The 20,067-nt window shown below is 37.3% G+C and overlaps 2 protein-coding genes across 2 annotated transcripts in view; one reads left to right on the top strand and one right to left on the bottom strand.

The window, feature by feature from the left end:
- LOC136068598 (uncharacterized) overlaps positions 1-571 on the top strand; it is a 6,376-nt gene extending 5,805 nt beyond the window's left edge. The window contains exon 2 of the mRNA XM_065775958.1: positions 490-571. Within this exon, the coding sequence (XP_065632030.1) occupies positions 490-571 (82 nt within the window). The remainder of the gene's footprint in view (positions 1-489) is intronic.
- Positions 572-1,150: 579 nt separating this feature from the next.
- On the bottom strand, positions 1,151-1,669 carry LOC136068599 (uncharacterized). Its single transcript, XM_065775959.1, has one exon. The coding sequence runs from the start codon at positions 1,667-1,669 to the stop codon at positions 1,151-1,153; it is 519 nt and encodes a 172-aa protein (XP_065632031.1).
- Positions 1,670-20,067: the final 18,398 nt, after the last annotated feature.

Consider the following 20,067-nt stretch of genomic DNA (forward strand, 5'->3'; position numbering starts at 1 on the left):
TGCCAGGTGGTATACACGGGGTCGACCCCGAGTATGAGGTGAGAGGCCCGTAGCTGCCCGTCCGTGTGAACGAAGATCTCGGATCTGAGGACGAAGTTGAGATCCCTTACGTGCACGACTCTAACGTCCGGGGCGAACACCCTGCCGTCTGAAATAACCAGTAGAGGTGAAAATCAATATACGCAAAGTACACGTGCATGTGAATCCGAGCACGAACTCAAACAAAAAGAGAGAAATGTACATAAAAGGAAAAGAATTAATGATCGGGACGAACCCACTTCTCGCCTAGTAAGCGGACAAGGAAAATCGCCGACAAACCAATTGCCGCGCACCAAAACGAACTCCCCGGCAGAGTTTTTATTTGAATCGGGCAGGCAGGATATCAGCCGTACCCTCATGTCTCTCACTTTGAGGTAGTAATTTGTTTTCTTACTCCCGCATAAACTGTACATATGGTTTATGTCATGCTGGTTTAACTGTAAATTGAAGGTCTGGTTTAATCTACTCACGCAACTCACCAGCCTGTAAAAATTGGGAGGAAGTTGGTCCGGGCACAAGCCGTAGTACCTAAGTGTGTCTATTATTAGGGGGTCTATGGGAAACCTAACCCCACCCTCCAAGATGGCCATTAAGGGGAAGAAGGCAGTGTTGCCTCCTCTATGGAGTGCCATCTCACTTTCGTGACAGTATGCAACCTCCACATCGCTGGGGATGTTGAAGGCCTGCCTAAAGGTTGCTAAGGTTGCAGCCGTATCTAAAAGGTATGAATACCCCATCTTAGAACCCAAAAATTTAAGAAAGTGGAGATATGGAGAAAAGAAGTGTAGAGAACTTACTGTGGGTTCTAAGGTGTGTGAAATTTCTGGGCTGGAGTATGAAGACGCAGATGAATGCGCGGCAGAGAAGAAGTTGCACGGATGGAGCCCTTCTTCAGACCGTTGAACCACCTGAGCGCGGTAGGGCCCAGGCTTGAGGGGAACACCTTGCACATCAACGCATCATTCCGGGCATGTAATGACATCATTTGGATATAGTAGCTGACATGTTCAACCGGGTCGGTCTTCCCGTCATAAGAGTTGAACGGGGGGCGTGTGAATCTGTCCGGCATTGGGGCGTGTTCGATTTCTGCTGAGAACGGCGACCGAGCAGCCTAGCGCAACGCACGGCTCATTGCGTCCATGGCCGCGTTGTGGTTCCGCTTTTCCTCTGGGGAATCCGAACCCCGATCTGGATACTCTCGTGAGCGTGAGCGTTCTCGTCGCTGACCCCTGTGTAAGCGAGAGTCTCGCGAAGCCGAGCGTTCTCGTTGACGGCGGTAACCGGATTGTTCAGATCCTGCTCCTTGTCGCTCCCTCCCGGCCCCCGGTCTTCTTGCTCGGTTGTCCTGATTCATTCTTTGGCGCCTGTCTTCTGCCTCCAACTCTAAATCTCTCACCATCCTTCGCAAACGCTCAAGCTCCTCGTCTCTTTCATCAAACCGCCTTCGCCCCGACGCACCGGATTCCGCCCGTTGCGTCTGGTACGAGCCCTCTCCAAATCCGGAACTTTCTTCTGCTCTCTCCTGACGCCTGTCTTCGTGCCATTTCTGCCTTCGTTCTCGCCAAGTCGACCCCCGAGAGGATCCGACCGAGCCGCTTTCGGCGTCATTCCCCGAACGGGTTTCGGACATCTATCTCGCGTGCGAGCCTCAGCTGAACCACAACAGCGTAGGAGATTCCTATAGACGGCGCCAATTGTGCAGGTCGCAAATGAGGCCAATGGGCTCAACCCCACTTGGGCTCACAAATTATTTGTTTGTTAGGCTGAAATTCCTACTATGGGTAGTCCTACAACCAAGGACTCACTGAGATCACTTTTCTCCTTCTTGGCGACACAATCTTTCCTCCCAACTCCTCTCAAGACTCTATTTTTCTTCTCTATTACCTCTGTTCTCTTTCCTCCCCTTTTTCTGACCAACCCTTCTTTCTTCTCCTTCCCTCTTATTTATAGTGCTCAGCTCAGGCGAGGGTTATCAATGCTCTCATGTTTGTGCAACAGAGGGTCCAGTAGGATTTTCTCTAAATGGGAGGTTAGGTATGGGTGGCTTTGGGACTTGGTTCCCACCTTCGTTGGCAGCTCGGCTGAGTCAGGGCGCGCTTAGTGCTACGGAGGGTCCAATTAGGGGGATGGCAAGTGGGAGTCTAGGCTTGGGTGGCTTTGGGACTTGGTGCCCACATCAGGTTAGAGCGAGGTGGTGGCGTTTGGAAGGCCTTCTTTGAGCCGAACAAAGTTGACGCGCCGTTCAATGACACCCCCGAACGTGCTCGGTAAAAATTATGCCGATCATAACTTAGTAGTGAAGCTCGGCACCCCCGAGCTCTGATAGCAAGGGTTGGGCCTTAGGGCGAATGAGGATTGGGCCCAAAGACCGCGTGTTTTGGGACGGAGACTTGGGGTTGAGTAGGCCCAACACTTCGGGCGCCGCACAATAACCAAAGACCCAATATTCACTAAAATCTAAGAGTTTATCTTTCCTCTCTATTTTGAGAATTGGAGTAATCTATTATGAATTAATATCCTTTTGTGGTGGGTTTATAGGCCTATGAAAATTTTAATCCATTTCTTCTTCCAACTAATTAAAAATTGACAAATAGAAAAGACAGGGACAAGAAGGTAATGGCAAATTAAATTTAAGCCATTGTTGTCAAACGTGAATCTTACTATTTTTTTTTTTTTTTGTCCATTTTTATGCATTGTGTATCGTACAATACAAAACATTATATAAAATTTATGAAAAAAATTATAAATATAAATATTTAATGGTATATTTATTATAAAATTGGAACATATGTAACTAATGACTATTTAAATTAAATACGATATGATATGATTTATATGATACATATCTATGTGTTGTATTATTCATGTATACTTACGATATGAAATTATTTGTATGCAATACAATATGTATTGCATATTGTATGACACTGAAAACTATATTTAAACCTACAATTTAGTGATGATTTTAAATTAAATATTACACTTCAAAAAATTTCCACTCCAATCACAAACTCATTTACAGTGATATCATTAATATAAACTATTAAATTAAAAGACGCCAGGCTGATTATTTCAACACATATGCTTAATATATATATATATATATATATGAACATTATTATTTTTTTTTTATGGGAATATATGAACATTATTAATCCAAGTCAAATGGCGTCATTTTGTTTAACATTATTCCATTAATAGCTTCACATATAGAGCATTATATTGGTGGAGTTTTAAGTCATATTGCTATTTTTAGCACCACAAATTCAAAAAATTAAATTGCAATGGTAGAGCTAAACTTAAAAATTTTAGCTCTTCAGCTATAGTGCACAGCTATCCATAGCTATGCACTGTAGCTCAAGAGCTAAACCAAATATTATATTTTATTGCTTCCTCCAATTAAATAATTTTTTTTTAACTTGTTCTTCCTGTTGGCTCTCTTTCTCCATGTTGCTATTTTTAGCAATACCAATTCAAAAAATTAAGCTGCAATGGTGGAGCCAAACTTTCCAATTAAATAATTTTTTTTTTCTTGTTCTTCTTGTTGGCTCTCTCTCTTCAGTCTCACCCTTTCCCCTTTCCCTTTTTTTTTCCCCTTCTCTTCCTCACTCTCGTCAACCCAAGCCCCCACCCTTGCCCAGAGCCGACCCTCACTCTCTCTTTAGTTCCTCACTCTTGCAGACCCAAGCCATGGGTTTCGGGTTTAATGGTTTACGAGTTTGATGGTGGTGGATTTTGGTTGTGGTAGTGGATTTTGGTTGGGCTTGGTTGGGTTTTGTGGGTCAATGGTGGTGTGGCTGGATTTTGTGGGCTTGTCTGTGTTTCGTGGAGGTGGTTGTGGTCGGGATCATGCTATGTTTTTGTCTGTGGGTTTATGTTGGTGGTTGAGATTGGTTGGGTTGCTGATGGCAGTTGTGTGGGTCAGTCACTGGGTTGGCTTTGTAGGTCTTTTGTTGTGGTTGTGGGTAGGAGTTGCAATTGTTGTTAGTTGTGGTGGTAGTGTTGTGGCTGGGTTTGGAATGATTCTTGGTGGTGCCTTTTGGTTATGGGATGGATTTTGTGGCATTGATCTGGTGGATTTGTTCAAGGATTTGTGGGTTTGTTGAATTTTGGTTGTTTTCATGTGTGATTTTGGTTGATTTTTGAAATGATTTTGTTGCAAATTTGGTGGATTTGGGTAGAGGTAATGATGGCCAGTGGGCAGTGGAGGTGGCTGTGGGTTGTGGGTGGTAGTGGAGGTGGTTGGGGCTTTGGATTTGCTAGTTATTCTTCAAAATCTTCAGATGAGTGAGGGAGAGACAAATAAAGTAGGGTGTGGAAGAAAAAATAAAAAAATTAATAAAGAAATAGTATTTATATGAAAAGCTAAAAAAATAAAACTAAGAGCATTCACAGCAGCAGTGGAGCTAAATATTTAGCTATTTAGCTCCATCAAAAGTTACTTTATTTATTTTACCTATACATATGCTGCAGCAGTGTATCTATTTTAGCTTTTAACACAATAAAATAATATAAATATCACAATAAAATATTATAATCACTATAATAAAATAATATATCCCACTACCAAAAAAACATCCACGGCACCATCTACAACCACCTCTACCATCAGCCATAGTCACAACCACCACCACCATCACTAGCAGTCGACAGCAAAAAAAAAAAAAAAAAAAAAACCCAAATCTCCCATCTTTTTCCTCAACCACCGCCACAACTACAACCACCACACCACCACCAGTCCACAGCAGGAAAAAAAAAATCTCCAATCTTTTTCCTCAGCCACAGCCATAACCACCACCAACACCACCTACACACCACCACCACCACCACCAGCCACAACAAGAGAAAAAAAAAAAAAAAAAAAAAAAAAACCCCAAATCTCCAATCTTTTCCTTAGCCACAGCCACAACCACCACCACCACTACCACTATCACCAGCACCAGCAGTCCACAATAAGGGGAAAAAAAAATTCTGTAACAGGGGTGGGTCGGCGAGCTCCATGGCTGGTCGGGCCGGAGTGAGAAAGAGGATGAGAGCTTGAGGACGGCTGGTTAGGATGGTGAGATTGCATAGTGACTGAGAGAGGATGAGAGCTTGAGAGAGTTTTTGGGGAGAGGATGAGACTTCAGACGGAGGCGCGAAATGAGACCGGATTTGATAAAATGAAAAAAAAAAAAAAGAAAAAAAAAAGAGCAAGTTGTACTGTACCGGAGTGAGCTTGATGATGGCAGCGACGTTGAGAGAGTGGAGCTTGAGAGGCTTGAGATGAGAGATGAACGAGAGAGAGTGAGAATGAGAGTGAATGAATGACCGGATTTGATAAAAGGAATAAAAANATAAGGGGAAAAAAAAAATTCTGTAACAGGGGTGGGTCGGCGAGCTCCATGGCTGGTCGGGCCGGAGTGAGAAAGAGGATGAGAGCTTGAGGACGGCTGGTTAGGATGGTGAGATTGCATAGTGACTGAGAGAGGATGAGAGCTTGAGAGAGTTTTTGGGGAGAGGATGAGACTTCAGACGGAGGCGCGAAATGAGACCGGATTTGATAAAATGAAAAAAAAAAAAAGAAAAAAAAAAGAGCAAGTTGTACTGTACCGGAGTGAGCTTGATGATGGCAGCGACGTTGAGAGAGTGGAGCTTGAGAGGCTTGAGATGAGAGAATGAACGAGAGAGAGTGAGAATGAGAGTGAATGAATGACCGGATTTGATAAAAGGAATAAAAATCGAAACAATGAGGTCCAGCTGAATAAAATATTGTTTTGTTTTTTTGCTCCAAGCTACAGTGCACATCTATAGATAGATGTACATTATAGCATTTCAACTAAATTTTTTAGCTATTGCTCCACTACTAGAGCACCATTTAGTGATAGTGTAGGTAAAATATAGCATTATACCTACACTGCTGTGAATGCTCTAATAATGTTTAGTGTTTTGTAAAGCGAGGTAGTAAAATAGATAAAGTAGTTTTCTGTGGTATCAAATTGTTAAATTTTTGGCATCATCAATGTAGATGCTCTAATTTATAATAGAATTGAAATATCATTGAAAACAATAAGATTAATTTGGGAAAAAAAACTTCAAAGCTAACTCTAAAGTATAAATTGAAGTTATAATTTATCCAAAAATTAATTATAGAAAAAATGTAAAAAGAAAAGAGAGAGACAAAAAAAAAAAAAAAAAGATCAATTTTTCCATTCTAATGGAGGACTAGGGGATTGGTGGTCTATGTCTTTTGATTTATTTTGTTTGCATTGAAAGTGTTTTATAAGATTAACTCATACAAGATTTTCTCAACTGTGGGACACACCAAAAAAAAAAAAAAAAACCGATTTTTTCTCAAACCATTATAGGACACAAAAATATATAATACATAAAGAAAGACTAATTTGAACAAATTTTCCATTTTTAGAGGGCCAGGGGATTGATGGCTTATATATTTATCGGTTTATTTTATTCGCAATGGAAATTGGATTGAGATTAGATATATTACCTATGAATGGCTGGGATTGAAAATTGAAAAAAAAAAAAGTAACTTTTAATTTCAACTATTAATTAAAAAAATATTAAGAAAAGTTAAAATGTAAAATTTAGAAAGTGAGAAAGTGAAAAAAAAAAAATTTTGAGAGAGGAGATAGAGTGAATCCTAATCCGTGGAAATTGGTCTTCCTTTGTGTGTCCTCCAAGGGCCACAACATCAAAGTATCAAACCACTTTGGGGCAGCATTAAAAAAATGTAAAGAAATACCAATTTGTTGAGCAAAAAGCATTACAAATTCAACTGGGTCTCTGAATTTGAGCGGGACCTACCTAAAATGTTAACTAATTAAGCTGGGGAAATAAGCCAACCTAACCGCATAAAAATAAGCTCTTTTCTGTTCCAAAAACAACGGGACCAGAAAAGTGAAAACAGTATTAGCTAAAAATAAGCAAAAGCTACCTTTTATCATCTTATTCCAAACGCGCACTCCACATTTGACTTATTTCAATTTATTTTTTGTGGGTCTTACGTGGGCTAGTAATAAAGTAGCTTATATTTTAATTATTTAATTTTTTTTTCAATATTTTTAGCATAAAATATATGAGCTTATTCTATTTGAATTTTAACTTAAATTATTTCAGCAAAAAGTTATATAAATTGTTTCCAAATAAACACTAATTTGACCAAAGGAAAAAAAAAAAAAAAAAAGGCTTCATTTATGATATTGTCTCTCTCTCTCTCTCTCTTTCTCTTTAAGTTACCTTATAATTACACTTTCTCTAACATTTTTCCCTCTATTCTTTTTATCTCCCCACTGCTTTATACTTAAATATTGCAATTCCTCAATTCTTTCATCTTCCTTTTATTTGAACTCTTATTCTACCCATTTTATTTACTATAAAATTTTTCTATTTTCTCTTCCATTCAATACATATTTTGCCCATACAAAAATGTGAATACTCTCTTTATTTTTTCTTTTCTTTCTCTTGGTGGATTTTTAATTCTTTATAGCATCTTTACTTTAGGTTGATAAATTTTTGAGTTGAACTCTATTTTAGGTTGATGCGATTTGGTTGGATTTTAATTTGTTATCTTTTTTCTTTTCTTTGATTGTAAGATATTATCCTATGGCATTATATATATATATATATAATATACAATGATATAATGTATTATATTACATATCATGTTTAGGATAACTTGATATTTATAACTATACATTTTCTGTTGAGTATTCTTCTACTCATTTTCTTTTATATAAATTTTCTATTTATCTCACATTCTCTCCAAAAAAAAATGTGATTATTCTCTCTCTCTCTCTCTCTCTCTCTCTCTCTCTCTATTATTTATTCTTTTTTGTAAATCTACTTTAGATTAATGAATTTTTTTTTTGGTATCTCTACTTTGGGTTGATACATTTTGGTATTGTATTTTCTTAGTTCCTCATCACATGTACTTTCTCTTCCTCTTATGGTTATGGTCTGAGTTAATTCTTAGTTATTTTGGAAGTGAGAATTTGAGTTTATATCAAATACAATTTACATGGCTATGTATTTAAATGTGTCTATCAATTATTTAAGTAATATCAACTGTAAATTTGTGATGAAGTTTAATTATCATGATAATTTCCTTAAGAAAATGAGAAATTTGAATAACTAAGTTGAAACTTAAAAAATTTTATTTGTTCCAAAAAAAGAAAATAAAATATAACACACTATAAAAAAGTTTGAATAATATAGACCACTTCAGAAAAAAAAAATATCAATCAAACACACCCAAATTTTACAAAAAATAATATAATGATATATTTGTAGAGATAGAGAGATGGAAAGTACTTTTAGAAATAATTTAATTTTTAATGAGAATAAATTATCTTCAATAAATTATAGAGAATAAATTATACATTATACCTGTGGGGGTAAAAGCCCAAACTTGGATACTGGGCCTTGGGCCCTATTCGAGGACGTGGATATGTTCGAGGAGGAGAAAACAATTGAGAGAGGCACCAAAGTTCGAAATCACGCAAGGAAAGGATGTAAGATTGTAGGCCGAGGAGTATCTCCTTCTCGGATACGAAGAATACAGGTCAAGTGAGCATTTCGGAGGTTAAGGTGACCTCCCAAGAAGTGCCAACGATATGGACGAACTTCAAGCACGTACAAATATGATAAGAACTTGGAATACAGCATTAAATGCATTGTAGCAACTTTTCTGACCGCATTTATGTGGAGAAGACCCCTGAACAGTACAATCTCAGCTACCCCCACTCATAGAGAACTAAAAAAGATGTTGGATGGGACATGTACTCAAGTAAAGGTTTAGATAGCTTACAAGTGTATGGTTAGAATGGCTTAAAATGAATTATATAATGTAAAAGACCTCCCATAAGAGAGGGAGCAGAAGAAGGAAAGTAGAAAGGAGAAGAAAAGAATCACTGTAGCACTAAGAGCTGTGTTAACTTCCAAATATATCCATTCAATACATAATTGATCTCCTCGGACGTTCATTTGACTGATTCTTAAGTGTCTCTCTGTACTTATTCATTGTTCAAATCATTACTAGCTGTTGTCCTATTCATGAAGAGCCCAGCTCTTTCACACAATCTCTACAAATTCATTGTATTGGGCTTACTTAATTAGATTCCAAATCCTTTCTAGGCCTGGGCTAAAAATTTATGACTCTAGAATTGGCGCTGTCTGTGGGAAGAGCTTGAGTGACAGTGAATGCAACGGCCAACTATGGCAGAACCAAGTCCACAACAAGTAGAGTCGAGGGAATCCCAACATGGTGATCCTTTCCTCAACCTCAAGTGGAAAGGTGACCATGAAGGAAGTGTACACACAATCCATGCTAAGAGGAGCCAATTATGTGGTGGTAGTCATGTCTCCTATGCAGGGGGCAACAAGGGTATGTAGTTGGAGATTGACCGATTGAAGAGGGAGCTACGCCATGCAAAGAGGAAGCGAGCTTCCCCGGACAGTGACGTTTCTTCTGATGATGGAAGAGACACTAGCTACAAATGGAGGTCTCGAACTCCGCCCAGTGAATCCTTCTCTTACGAAGAAGAGCTCCATAACGGGCGGCAGTTTAAAAGCCCGCCACATAGGGGCATAGGAAACGATGCTATGAGTAGAGCTCTGGACCAGATCTCTAAGTCGCCTTTCACGTGCAGAATTGAAGGGGCGAGACTTCCCCGACGTTTTCATCAGCTAACATTCACCATTTACAATAGGCGAATTGATCCTGTTAGGCACGTGAGCCACTTCAACCTAAGAATGGCTGTTTATTCTAAGGATGAGGCCTTAATGTGCAAAGTCTTTCCATCCAGTCTCGAGCCCATTGCGATAAGGTGGTTTGATAGCCTAAAGGCAGAATCCATAAACTCCTTCCACGAACTCATTTAAGCATTTGGTTCCCAATTTGTGACCTGCAGGAGAGTTCTTAGGTCGTTAGCTTCCCTCCTGTCCTTGAGCATGCAAGAGGGTGAGAGTCTTAAAACGTACTCCGACAGATATTGGGAGTTGTTTAATGAGATTGAAGGTGATTTCGATGACGTGGCCATCAGTACATTTAAGCTCGGCCTTACGTCCGAGCATGGTTTAAGAAAATCCTTGACTGGTAAGCCCATTATCAATGTGCGTCAGCTCATGAATCGGATTGACAAGTATAAAAGAGTTGAGGAAGATCAACAGCAAGGGAAGGGCAAGGACAAGGACAAGGTTATCAAATAACTTTTTCTACAATGATGATTGTTTTTTTTTTTTTTTTTTTTTGGGACCCATTGGAAAGCAATCATGCAGATTGCAGAGTCCCCAGCATTAAAATGACTAATAATATCTTTAAAATTAAAAATTTCACCACCAAAAATGCCAAAGGAGCATACTTTTTCTTCATAAGAGCTCCATTTATTCAGCCACATTCACTTCCTTGTTGAAACTTCAAGTTAAAAGTTTGCACATGATTACAATGCACATAGCTTTCTCAGGAACCGGCATCATTGTGCTTAAAATGAAAACATACAGAGCTCCACATTGAAAAGTACAAAATGCTCACTAGTCACTACCATCTGATGGGCAAAATCAATTTCAAATGGCAGCGGAAATTATTTCTGGCCCCAAGAACATAGTGCCATACAAAAGGTTGGTCAATGAATACCAACAACTAAAAAAATCCAATTTTAAATACGCATTAAAAGCTTCTGCCACTTCTACATGTTGATTATTACCATTTTGAAAATTTTCAAAATGGTTTTCCCATCAAACACAAATTATGCAGAATGCTAGCTTGCATAACATGACCATACACAGATATTCATAGAAATCATTGTACATTGCTCCATTTTTAAAGCACTCAAACAGACAATCCTATCGAATTCACGCATATCTACCAAATATTTACAGAAAAATTATTAACATAACAAAATCTGAATTCAGTGGTAGCTTCAAGAATTTTCAAACAAAATTCTCTAATTCTACATGGTCATAAAAAATCCTGATCCACACCCATTTCCCAGTAGAAATCTCATCAGGGTCCCCGAAACCTACATTCCCAGAATGCCAATTAACATAAATTTAATAATGATAATTACTTGTCTGGTCTAAAACAAAACAATATCTTTAATTCTATAAATACAAAGCTTAAAGAAAAAAATTAAAACTTAAATACATCGTCAAGTTAATGCAACAAAGAAATGATATTTAACCCCAATTATAATTCAACACCACATAAGCATACTATTAAACTGAAAAAAATTGTACTATTAAACTTTTGAAGATATGGGTTAGCTGAAAAATTAAAGAGAAATTATGATTAAACTGAAATGCTAAGAAATTATACCAAATTCGAGCTCAAACCATATTTCATTTCATACCTACATAAGCACATGGTTTCTATGCAAAGAGAGAGTGAAAATTAAAAAAAAAAAAAAATATATATATATATATATATATAATATATATATATATATATATATATATATATATATATAAAAGATCAAAACATTCAAAACCTTAGCTGTGATAGAAAAAACCCCTAAAATTTCCAAAGAGTAATGGGTTGCTTTGGGTCTAGCAATTCTGATTGGGTTGGGTTTCTATTTTGGGCTCAACTGAACCACGTTTTTAGAATCAACGGATGGCCCAGCTGAGTCCAAAACTTTTTTCTTTCTTTCTTTCTTTTGGGGCCAACCTGAGGGTCTATTTGTTTTAGGGAGCTTACTATCTTATTCTAATTTTTAGCATATATAAAATTCTTTCTTAAAGTCTCATTTTTTTTAAGATATAAATGTATTTCTCAAAATGTTTTTTTTTTTTTTAATTTTTACACAATTTGTTTTTAAAACAAAATGAACCAATGGCCTTAGAGTCTTTGACTGAAAGTGTATATTCTTCTTCTTCAATTTTTTTTTTTAATGGAGTTTATAACGTATTGATCCTACACATAGAATTATTACATTGAAATGACATATTACAACTTATATGGTAACATAAGACCCAATAATCACAAAATCTAAGAGTTTATCTTTCCTTTCTACGGGCTTAAAGTACTTTGAGTTTTTTTTTTTTTTTTAAAGGGTTTGGTTTACCTTTAGTACTTTTTTAACTGAATATGTCATTTTGTTTTAAATATACAATGACAAGTGGTAGTGAGTTTTAATTCTCATATTTTATTTAGTTAGTGGTGATGTGACAGTCTTTTATTCAAACAAAAGAAAATTCTTTTTAAAAAAGTACTGAAGTTAAGCTAAACTCTTAAAAAAAAAAAAAAAAAAAACTACTTTTAAAGTTCACACAACTTCATTTTGTTTAGTATCTTTCCATTAATAGGTTCACACCTAAAGAGTTTATGATAAAATTAGAATATGGTTGAAAGTTGAAACCGTAAGATACCGTAAGATTATTTTGAAACTCATGAAAAGGTAGGATTTACTGTGAGGCAAGCTCTAAAGTATAAATTGAAATGATAATTATCCAAAAGTTAATTAATTTAAAAACGTCAAAAGAAAAGGAGAGAAATAAAAAGAAACAAATCAATATTCCTTTTCTAGTGGAGGACTTGGGGGATTGATGGTCTATGACTATGTTTGTCGGTATGTTTCATTCGCAGTGGTTTGAGGATGTGGGACACCTAAAGAAAGACCAACATAAAAAAAGGAATTTTTTTTCTAAATAACAACAAATATTAAAAAATTTAGTTAGGTGTCACGTTTCAAAAGAATGTAGAAAACTAGCATCTCGAGTGTCTAAAACTCGAGTTCCAAAATAAAAATCGAGTTTTTAAGTCTCGATTTGTAAGCGGATAAGAGCAATGTGGAAAAAAATCCACGTGGAAATCGAGTTTTAAAGACTCGAGTTCCATAAACGCCGCTATAGAGCTTAAAAACGTCACTATAGGGCTTAAAAATGGAGTTATAAAAAAATTTTGCAAGAAAACGCCGCTATAGGGCTTAAAAACGTCACTATAGGGCTTAAAAACGCCACTATAGGGCTCCCTGAACCTGGTATTGAAGACTTATAAAAAAATTTTGCAGAAAAACGCCGCTATAGGGCTTTAAAACGTCACCATAGGACTTAAAAACGCCACTATAGGGGCGATCAAAATAAATTTTTTTTTGCATGGAACTCGATTTTCAAAAACTCGAGATCCATGTGGCATTTTCAGTCCAAGAACACTCGCAAAGCGAGTCTTTAAGACTCGAGTTTTAATATGGATCTCGAGTTTCTAAAACTCGAGATGCTATTTTTCTTAATTCTTCATATTTTTGCCTAACTTACTACATACTTGGCCTTTACGTTGTTAGTCTGCCCATTCCCCCTAAAAAAAGACTTCTTGTCACAAATATATATATATATATATAGAGAGAGAGAGAGAGAGAGAGAGAGAGAGAGAGAGAGAGAGAGAGAGACCAATTTGATCTTCTTTAATTTGGCAAAAACACAAAAAAACAAAGCCAAAAAAAGAAGCTTCCTTTATGATAGTGAAGGACTACTTGGGGATTGCGTTCTGTAAAAGCATTTCTACTTTTCTAGCATATGGTGTATTTTTCACGCAATTGAGTATTTATTTTTTTTCATTCTACTTACCCATTTTTTTAAATACCTTTTTTTAAAAATATTATCTATCATTTCTTTATTTCATTTAAATATTATTTCTTCTTTCTTTCTTAAAGATTTTTTTTACTCACTCTTTCAAAAACTTTTATTTATATTTTTTATTGTTTCTTTACTTTTTCAGTTTTTAAGCAAAAAAAAAAAAAAAAAAATCTTTTGCTAATGAATGGTGACTGCTNTCAAGAGCGAGAGCGACGCGTGTTGATCTTGCTACCAGTCACGCCGGCGAGACCCACTTGCTGCCGCCGGTTGCTCAAGAGTCAAGACCCACTGCCACTTGCCCCCACCGCTCACAGGTATTTACTCTTACAGTTGCCTTCAAAATTTAATAAATATAAAATGTTTGTGATATAATCTGAGAATCTGAGATTCACAGAAATTGTGCTTGTTTGTGTTTTACTGATGAACTGAACTGATGTAATGTTGGTGATTGACTGATTGTGAATTGAAATATTGAATCTGTGCTGCGGCTGCTGCCTGTGGTGTTTTTTTTTTGGCTTTTTGGCTGTGACTCTGTGACTCTGTGTAACTGTGTTTGTGACTCTCTTATATAGATAAGAGAGATAGAGAGAGAGAGAGTAGAGTTTGTAGTTGTAGGGATTAATTTTTCCTTTATTGACTGGTAGTTGGGCATAACAGGGACAACCAGACAAGTGAAGTTGGGGGTTGGGCAACGGACAAAACAAAAGGTTGACAACTTTACCTTTTTTTTTTCTGTAAGGTCAATTGGTGTCGGCAGTGGGCAGTGGGCAGTGGGATTCATTGGGTAGTGGGTCAGTGTTAGAAAGAGGGAGACAATTAGACAACACAAAGGCATAAATAAAGGCAATCAACACATAGACATAAATAAAGGCAGACTAAAGACCAAAAAAAAAAAACAAATCATATATTATAATTTATAGAAATTGTCACACAAATTTAAGAAAATAATGGTGATTCTTATTTTATTTGTAGATCATGAAAAAATCAATTACAATGCTTGATTTTTTCAAAAGAAAAGGTTCAACTTCAAATTCTTCCGAAGTCAATGTGGAATTGCCAACAACTAATGTTGCTATTCCAATTCCAGAAAATGTGGAATTGCTAACAACTAATGTCTTGGTTGTTAGTTTATTAATACTATATGGATGTGTATTTGAAAAAAAAAAATTCGCTTATCTCCGACCCCCCCAACTTAAAATCCTGCGTTCGTCCCTGCTAGCACTTTAAGGGTTTACTCTTTAAAATAGGGAGGATTTGAGTTTGCCTATTCTATTGGAGATGTTACATGTACTTTACAAATGGCAGGTCATACAAATAACACAAGCAACATCCATTAATGTGTACTACAATCAAATGTAGTATTTTTGTATCTCAATTAGCATATCTTGGTATTTCTAACAAAAACATGCTAAATTAATAATCCACCTCCTCAAATTATCAAATTACATATATAAAAAAAGAGTTTATTGCAAATATCATATATGCCTTATCATGCATGTGTGATATGAGATTTTTTCCCCAATAAATCTAGAGGTAAAATTATTTATATTGTGGCAGGCAACAATGAATTGATCAACAATAAATTCTTCTAGGGTAGGAACAAAAGACTCATAAAGTCTCAGAGCACTAGTATTAGCTGTGTTAGGCCAAATGCCATTTTAACACAATCTATTTTAACACGTCATTTTTTAATATACCTTATATCACATTTTCTATTTTAAGATTCAATACATTAAAATAATATAACCAATCCATTAAAATAATATAAACAACTCAATAAAAATATTCATTTCTTTATTTCACTCTATCTTTCTCTCTCTACGCTTAAAACCTTGCCCCTATCTCTCTTGTTCTTCGTCTCACTCTCTCTCATGCTCTAGTCCCCCCCAAAAAAAAAAGAACAAACCTCCACTACTGCCCAGGTCTATAACCCACAACCAATTGCAAGAATTTTAAAAATAAATAAATAAAGAAAGAAGAAGATCAAACCCAACCACCTGAAGAAGAAGAGAGAGAGACATTATGGCGTGAGGGAAAAAAAGAATATTTTTTTATTAGGAGAGAGAGAAAGAGAATAAAAAAAAGATGAAAATTTTTTAGCATTGGCTGCCATACCCTTCTATTAATAGAAGGGTGTTGTAGCTCGTGCCAAATTGTTTTGACATTTAGAACATCTGATGAAGTATTGTTTTTGGTGTGCCAAATGCTAAAAATTTAGCACTTGGCACACCTCATAGTAGTGCGGTAGTAGAAAAAGTAGGTTGGACATATACATATTTTTTTTCCCCTTTCAAGAATTAATCACTTAGATTTCATTTGAAGAATGCATAAATTAAGTACTCATATCTAAATTATGCTAGAAAAAGAACCCATTTTAATGTTTCTAGTTGCGAAACATAAAAGTTCTGTAGTAGATTCAACTTAGGATAAAATTGAACAATATAAGATGCGAAAATAATTAAAATCAAAAAATGGCAGGGGTTGGGATTTTAATAAGAGATGCAGCGGGCCAGTTGATTGGTGCCTGTAGTAAAAAGATTGATGCTCCTCTAGGCACCATTGAAGCTGAAGCTAAGGCTGTTGAGCTGTTAGGATTTAGATGATTTAGAAGTTTTGTAGGTTACTTTGAGGGAACCTAGGCTTCCATAGCAGAAATGAGAGAGAGAGAGAGAGAGAGAGAGATAGAGAAAGAGAGAGACAGGAAAGCTAGGTAAAGAAATCAACAATCTCCAATTAATGCCCAATACCATCCGTGGTGGACCTATATACATCTTGTAACCAACCACACTTCTAACTCGCTCCCTGCCTTGCTAACTAATTGTCTTATTATGGTTACAATAGAATGTAGTGTATTTAGTGAGTACAATTATTTATTGTTATACTAACAGGTCTTATACAATACTAACACAGGTGTCTAACATTACTTTCCCCATTTAAAGCACCTTGCCCACAAGGTGAGGAAATGTATTCTGAAGCAGGTGTAGAGACTTCCAAGTGGCATTTTCAGGAGAGCAACCCAGCTATTGTACCAACACTTCAGTTACCACTCTAGATCTCAGTGACTTGGCTCGAGATTGCAGCACAGCAACAGGCTCACTGGACACCTGACCATCATCATCCACTGGCGGCAAAGTGGGTATGGAATGCTTATTTGGTCCAAGCTTCATCTTTAAACAAGAGACATGGAACACCGGGTGCAATCTGGACTCAGAAGGCATAGCTAACTTATAAGACACAGCCCCTACCTTCTGTAGAATCTGAAAAGGCCCAAAAAACCTTGGTGACAGCTTCCATTTCCCTTTATAAGCCAAAGTCTTTTGTCTATAGGTTTGCAGCCTCAAATAGACCCAATCACCCACCTTAAAGGTCCTGTCCTGCCTGTGTTTGTCTGCTTGGAACTTCATCTTTTCTTGTGCAGCAGCCAAATGTGACCTCAAAGTAGTTAGAACTGCCTCCCTTTGACATAAAAGAGAATCCAAAGCATCCACACGGGTAGTACTAGGGATGTAAGTTTGCAATTTGGGAGGAGCAAAACCATATAATGCTTCAAAAGGTGTAGACTTCAGACTGGTATGGAAATTAGTATTGAACCAAAATTCTACCAAAGCCAACCACTCAACCCATCTATGTGGCCTATCAGCAGTGAAAGCTCGCAGATATTGTTCCAAACTCTTATTAACAATCTCAGTTTGGCCATCAGACTGAGGGTGATAAGCTGTAGACATAGCTAAAGTAGTACCTTGCAACCTGAACAACTTAGACCAGAAGAGGGAAGTAAAGGTAGCATCCCTGTCACTAACCAATGTGGCAGGCAACCCATCTAATTTAAAAACATATTGCATATACAATGAAGCCACTTTGGCAGCAGTATATGGGTGATAAATAGGAATGAAATGGGCATATTTAGTCAATCTATCAACTACTACCAAAATCACCTCAAAGCCTTGTGACTTAGGCAACCCTTCAATGAAATCCAAACTAACATCAGTCCAAGGAGTAGTAGGAATCTCCAATGGTTGCAGTAACCCAGCAGGAACAGAAGTTTCAGAATTCACTTGTTGGCACACATCACACTCCTTCACAAACTGTTGGATGGCCGCCTTCATACCTTGCCAATAAAACTCCCTTTTAGACCTTTGATAAGTCTTGAGGAACCCAGAACGACCAGCAATAGGACTGCTATGAACATGATGAAGAACTTGGGGAATCAAAGAACAACTTGGTCCCAAAAAAAACCTTCCTTTGTAGAAGACCAAATCATTTTGCCAAGTAAACCCCTTGGGGTCAGTACTGGACTGAATGGACTGAATCAATTGCTGTAATGATTGATCTTGAATATAGCTCTCCTTAAGGGTAGATAACCAAGTGGGGTTAGGAACAGAAAGAAGGAATAAACAACTAGACTTCTGAGAATCACACTGCTGTCCAAACTTAGAAACACCCTCAGACCTTCTAGAAAGAGCATCAGCCGCGTTATTGTCCTTACCTTTCTTATACTCTACCACAAAAGCATACCCTAAGAGCTTTGCAAGCCATTTTTGTTGAGCAGGTGTGGCAATCCTTTGCTCCAGCAAGAATTTAAGCCTTTGATGATTAGTCTTCACAACAAAGGTCTACCTAACAAATAAGGCCTCCACTTCTTTACAGCAGTAGTCAAATCCAACAATTCAGTTTCATAGGTAGATAAATGGAGATGCTTACCCCTCAAAACTTGACTATGGGAGGCTATGGGTCTATTATCTTGCATCAATACAGCTCCCAACCCAAAACCAGATGCATCACACTCAATTATAAAGGGTTTAGAAAAATTTGGAAGAGCCAAGACAGGTGGCTGAGCTACTGCTGCCTTGAGTTGATTAAAGGCAGCAAGAGCTTTATCAGTCCATATAAACCCATCTTTTTTTTAGTAGTTCAGTCAAGGGCTGAGCAATGGCACCATACCCTCTAATGAACTTCCTATAGTAGCCAGTGAGGCCTAGAAAACCCCTTAAAGCCTTCACAGTAGTAGGGATAGGCCACTGTTGCATTGCAATAGTCTTTTTAGGGTCAGCCTTAACCCTATTCCCAGAAATTATATGGCCTAAATACTCCACCTCGTCACAGGCAAATACACACTTAGACATCTTAGCATACAACTAATGGGAAAGAAGAATCTCCAACACAGTCCTCAAGTGGGACAGATGATCATTTAAGCAAGAACTGAAGACCAAAATATCATCAAAGAAAACCAAAACAAACTTTCTAAGGTAAGGTTTGAAAATAGTATTCATAAGAGCTTGAAATGTGGAAGGGGCATTAGTTAGGCCAAAGGGCATTACAAGGAACTCATAATGACCTTCATGAGTACAAAAGGCTGTCTTAGGAATATCCTCAGACTTCATACAGATTTGGTGATACCCTGACCTTAAATCCAACTTAGAAAAAAGTGTGGCACTAGCCAGTTCATCTAGCAACTCATCAACCACAGGGATAGGAAATTTGTCCTTAATAGTAGCCTTATTTAAAGCTCTATAGTCTATACACATTCTCCAGCTTCCATCAGCCTTCCTCACAAGCAAAACAGGTAAGGAAAAAGGACTCTGACTCGGCTGAATAGAACCAACCTCCAATAAGTCATGCACTATTTTCTCAATTTCAACTTTTTGAAAGTAGGGGTACCTGTAAGGTCTCTCACAGATAGGAGGAGTGCCTTCTTTAAGTATAATCTAATGCTCATGACCTCGGAATGGAGGCAGATGAGATGATATTTCAAACACCTTAGAAAACCGCTTTAACAGGTCTGACAGTGCAGCAGGCAAAAAAGGCTAGTCATGACCTAAAGTGGTGACAGCCTCAATGTGAAGAACCAGCCCTTTCTTGACTGAACCATCAAAGAACTTGTCAGCATCTAAAAGAATAGACTCTGATAACTGCAGACCTTGCAATAACACCCTTTTACCCAAGTAAGAAAATTTCATGGTTAATAACTTGAAGTCCCAACTGATTTCCCCCAAAGTACTTAACCATTGGGTACCAAGAACCACTGCACAGCCTCCCAAATGCAGAACATTGAAATCCACCACAAAGTTATACCCTTGCATAGAAATAGTAACTCCCTGACACACACCCAAAGTTTAACAATGCTTCCATCAGCTACCTTAACCTCCAGAACTTGAGAGGTATCCAAATACAGTTGTAAAATAGACAATTTAGTAGCATCCAAAAAATTGTGAGTGCTCCCAGAGTTAATGAGAGACACTACTTCATGATTTAAAATCTGCCCTTAACCCTCATGGTCTGAGATTCAGGGCTACCTAATAAGGCATATAGTGTAATCTCAGTAGGTAAAGTCACATCTTCTTGCTTCTCACTTGCTTGATGTTCCAACACCACTCCATCATCCTCTAATTCTACCAGCTGCACACTTGGCTTATGTTCAACTCCCACATCCTAGCCCTCCAATAAAAACAACTTTGCTCCCTT

The sequence above is a fragment of the Quercus suber genome, unplaced genomic scaffold (genome assembly GCF_002906115.3).
Source record: "Quercus suber isolate HL8 unplaced genomic scaffold, Cork oak 2.0 scaffold_124, whole genome shotgun sequence".
Taxonomy (NCBI): Eukaryota; Viridiplantae; Streptophyta; class Magnoliopsida; order Fagales; family Fagaceae; genus Quercus; species Quercus suber.

Excerpts from the sequence above, each read along its gene's own strand:
- LOC136068599 (XM_065775959.1), bottom strand. The coding sequence starts at position 1,669 with ATGTCCGAAACCCGTTCGGGGAATGACGCCGAAAGCGGCTCGGTCGGA.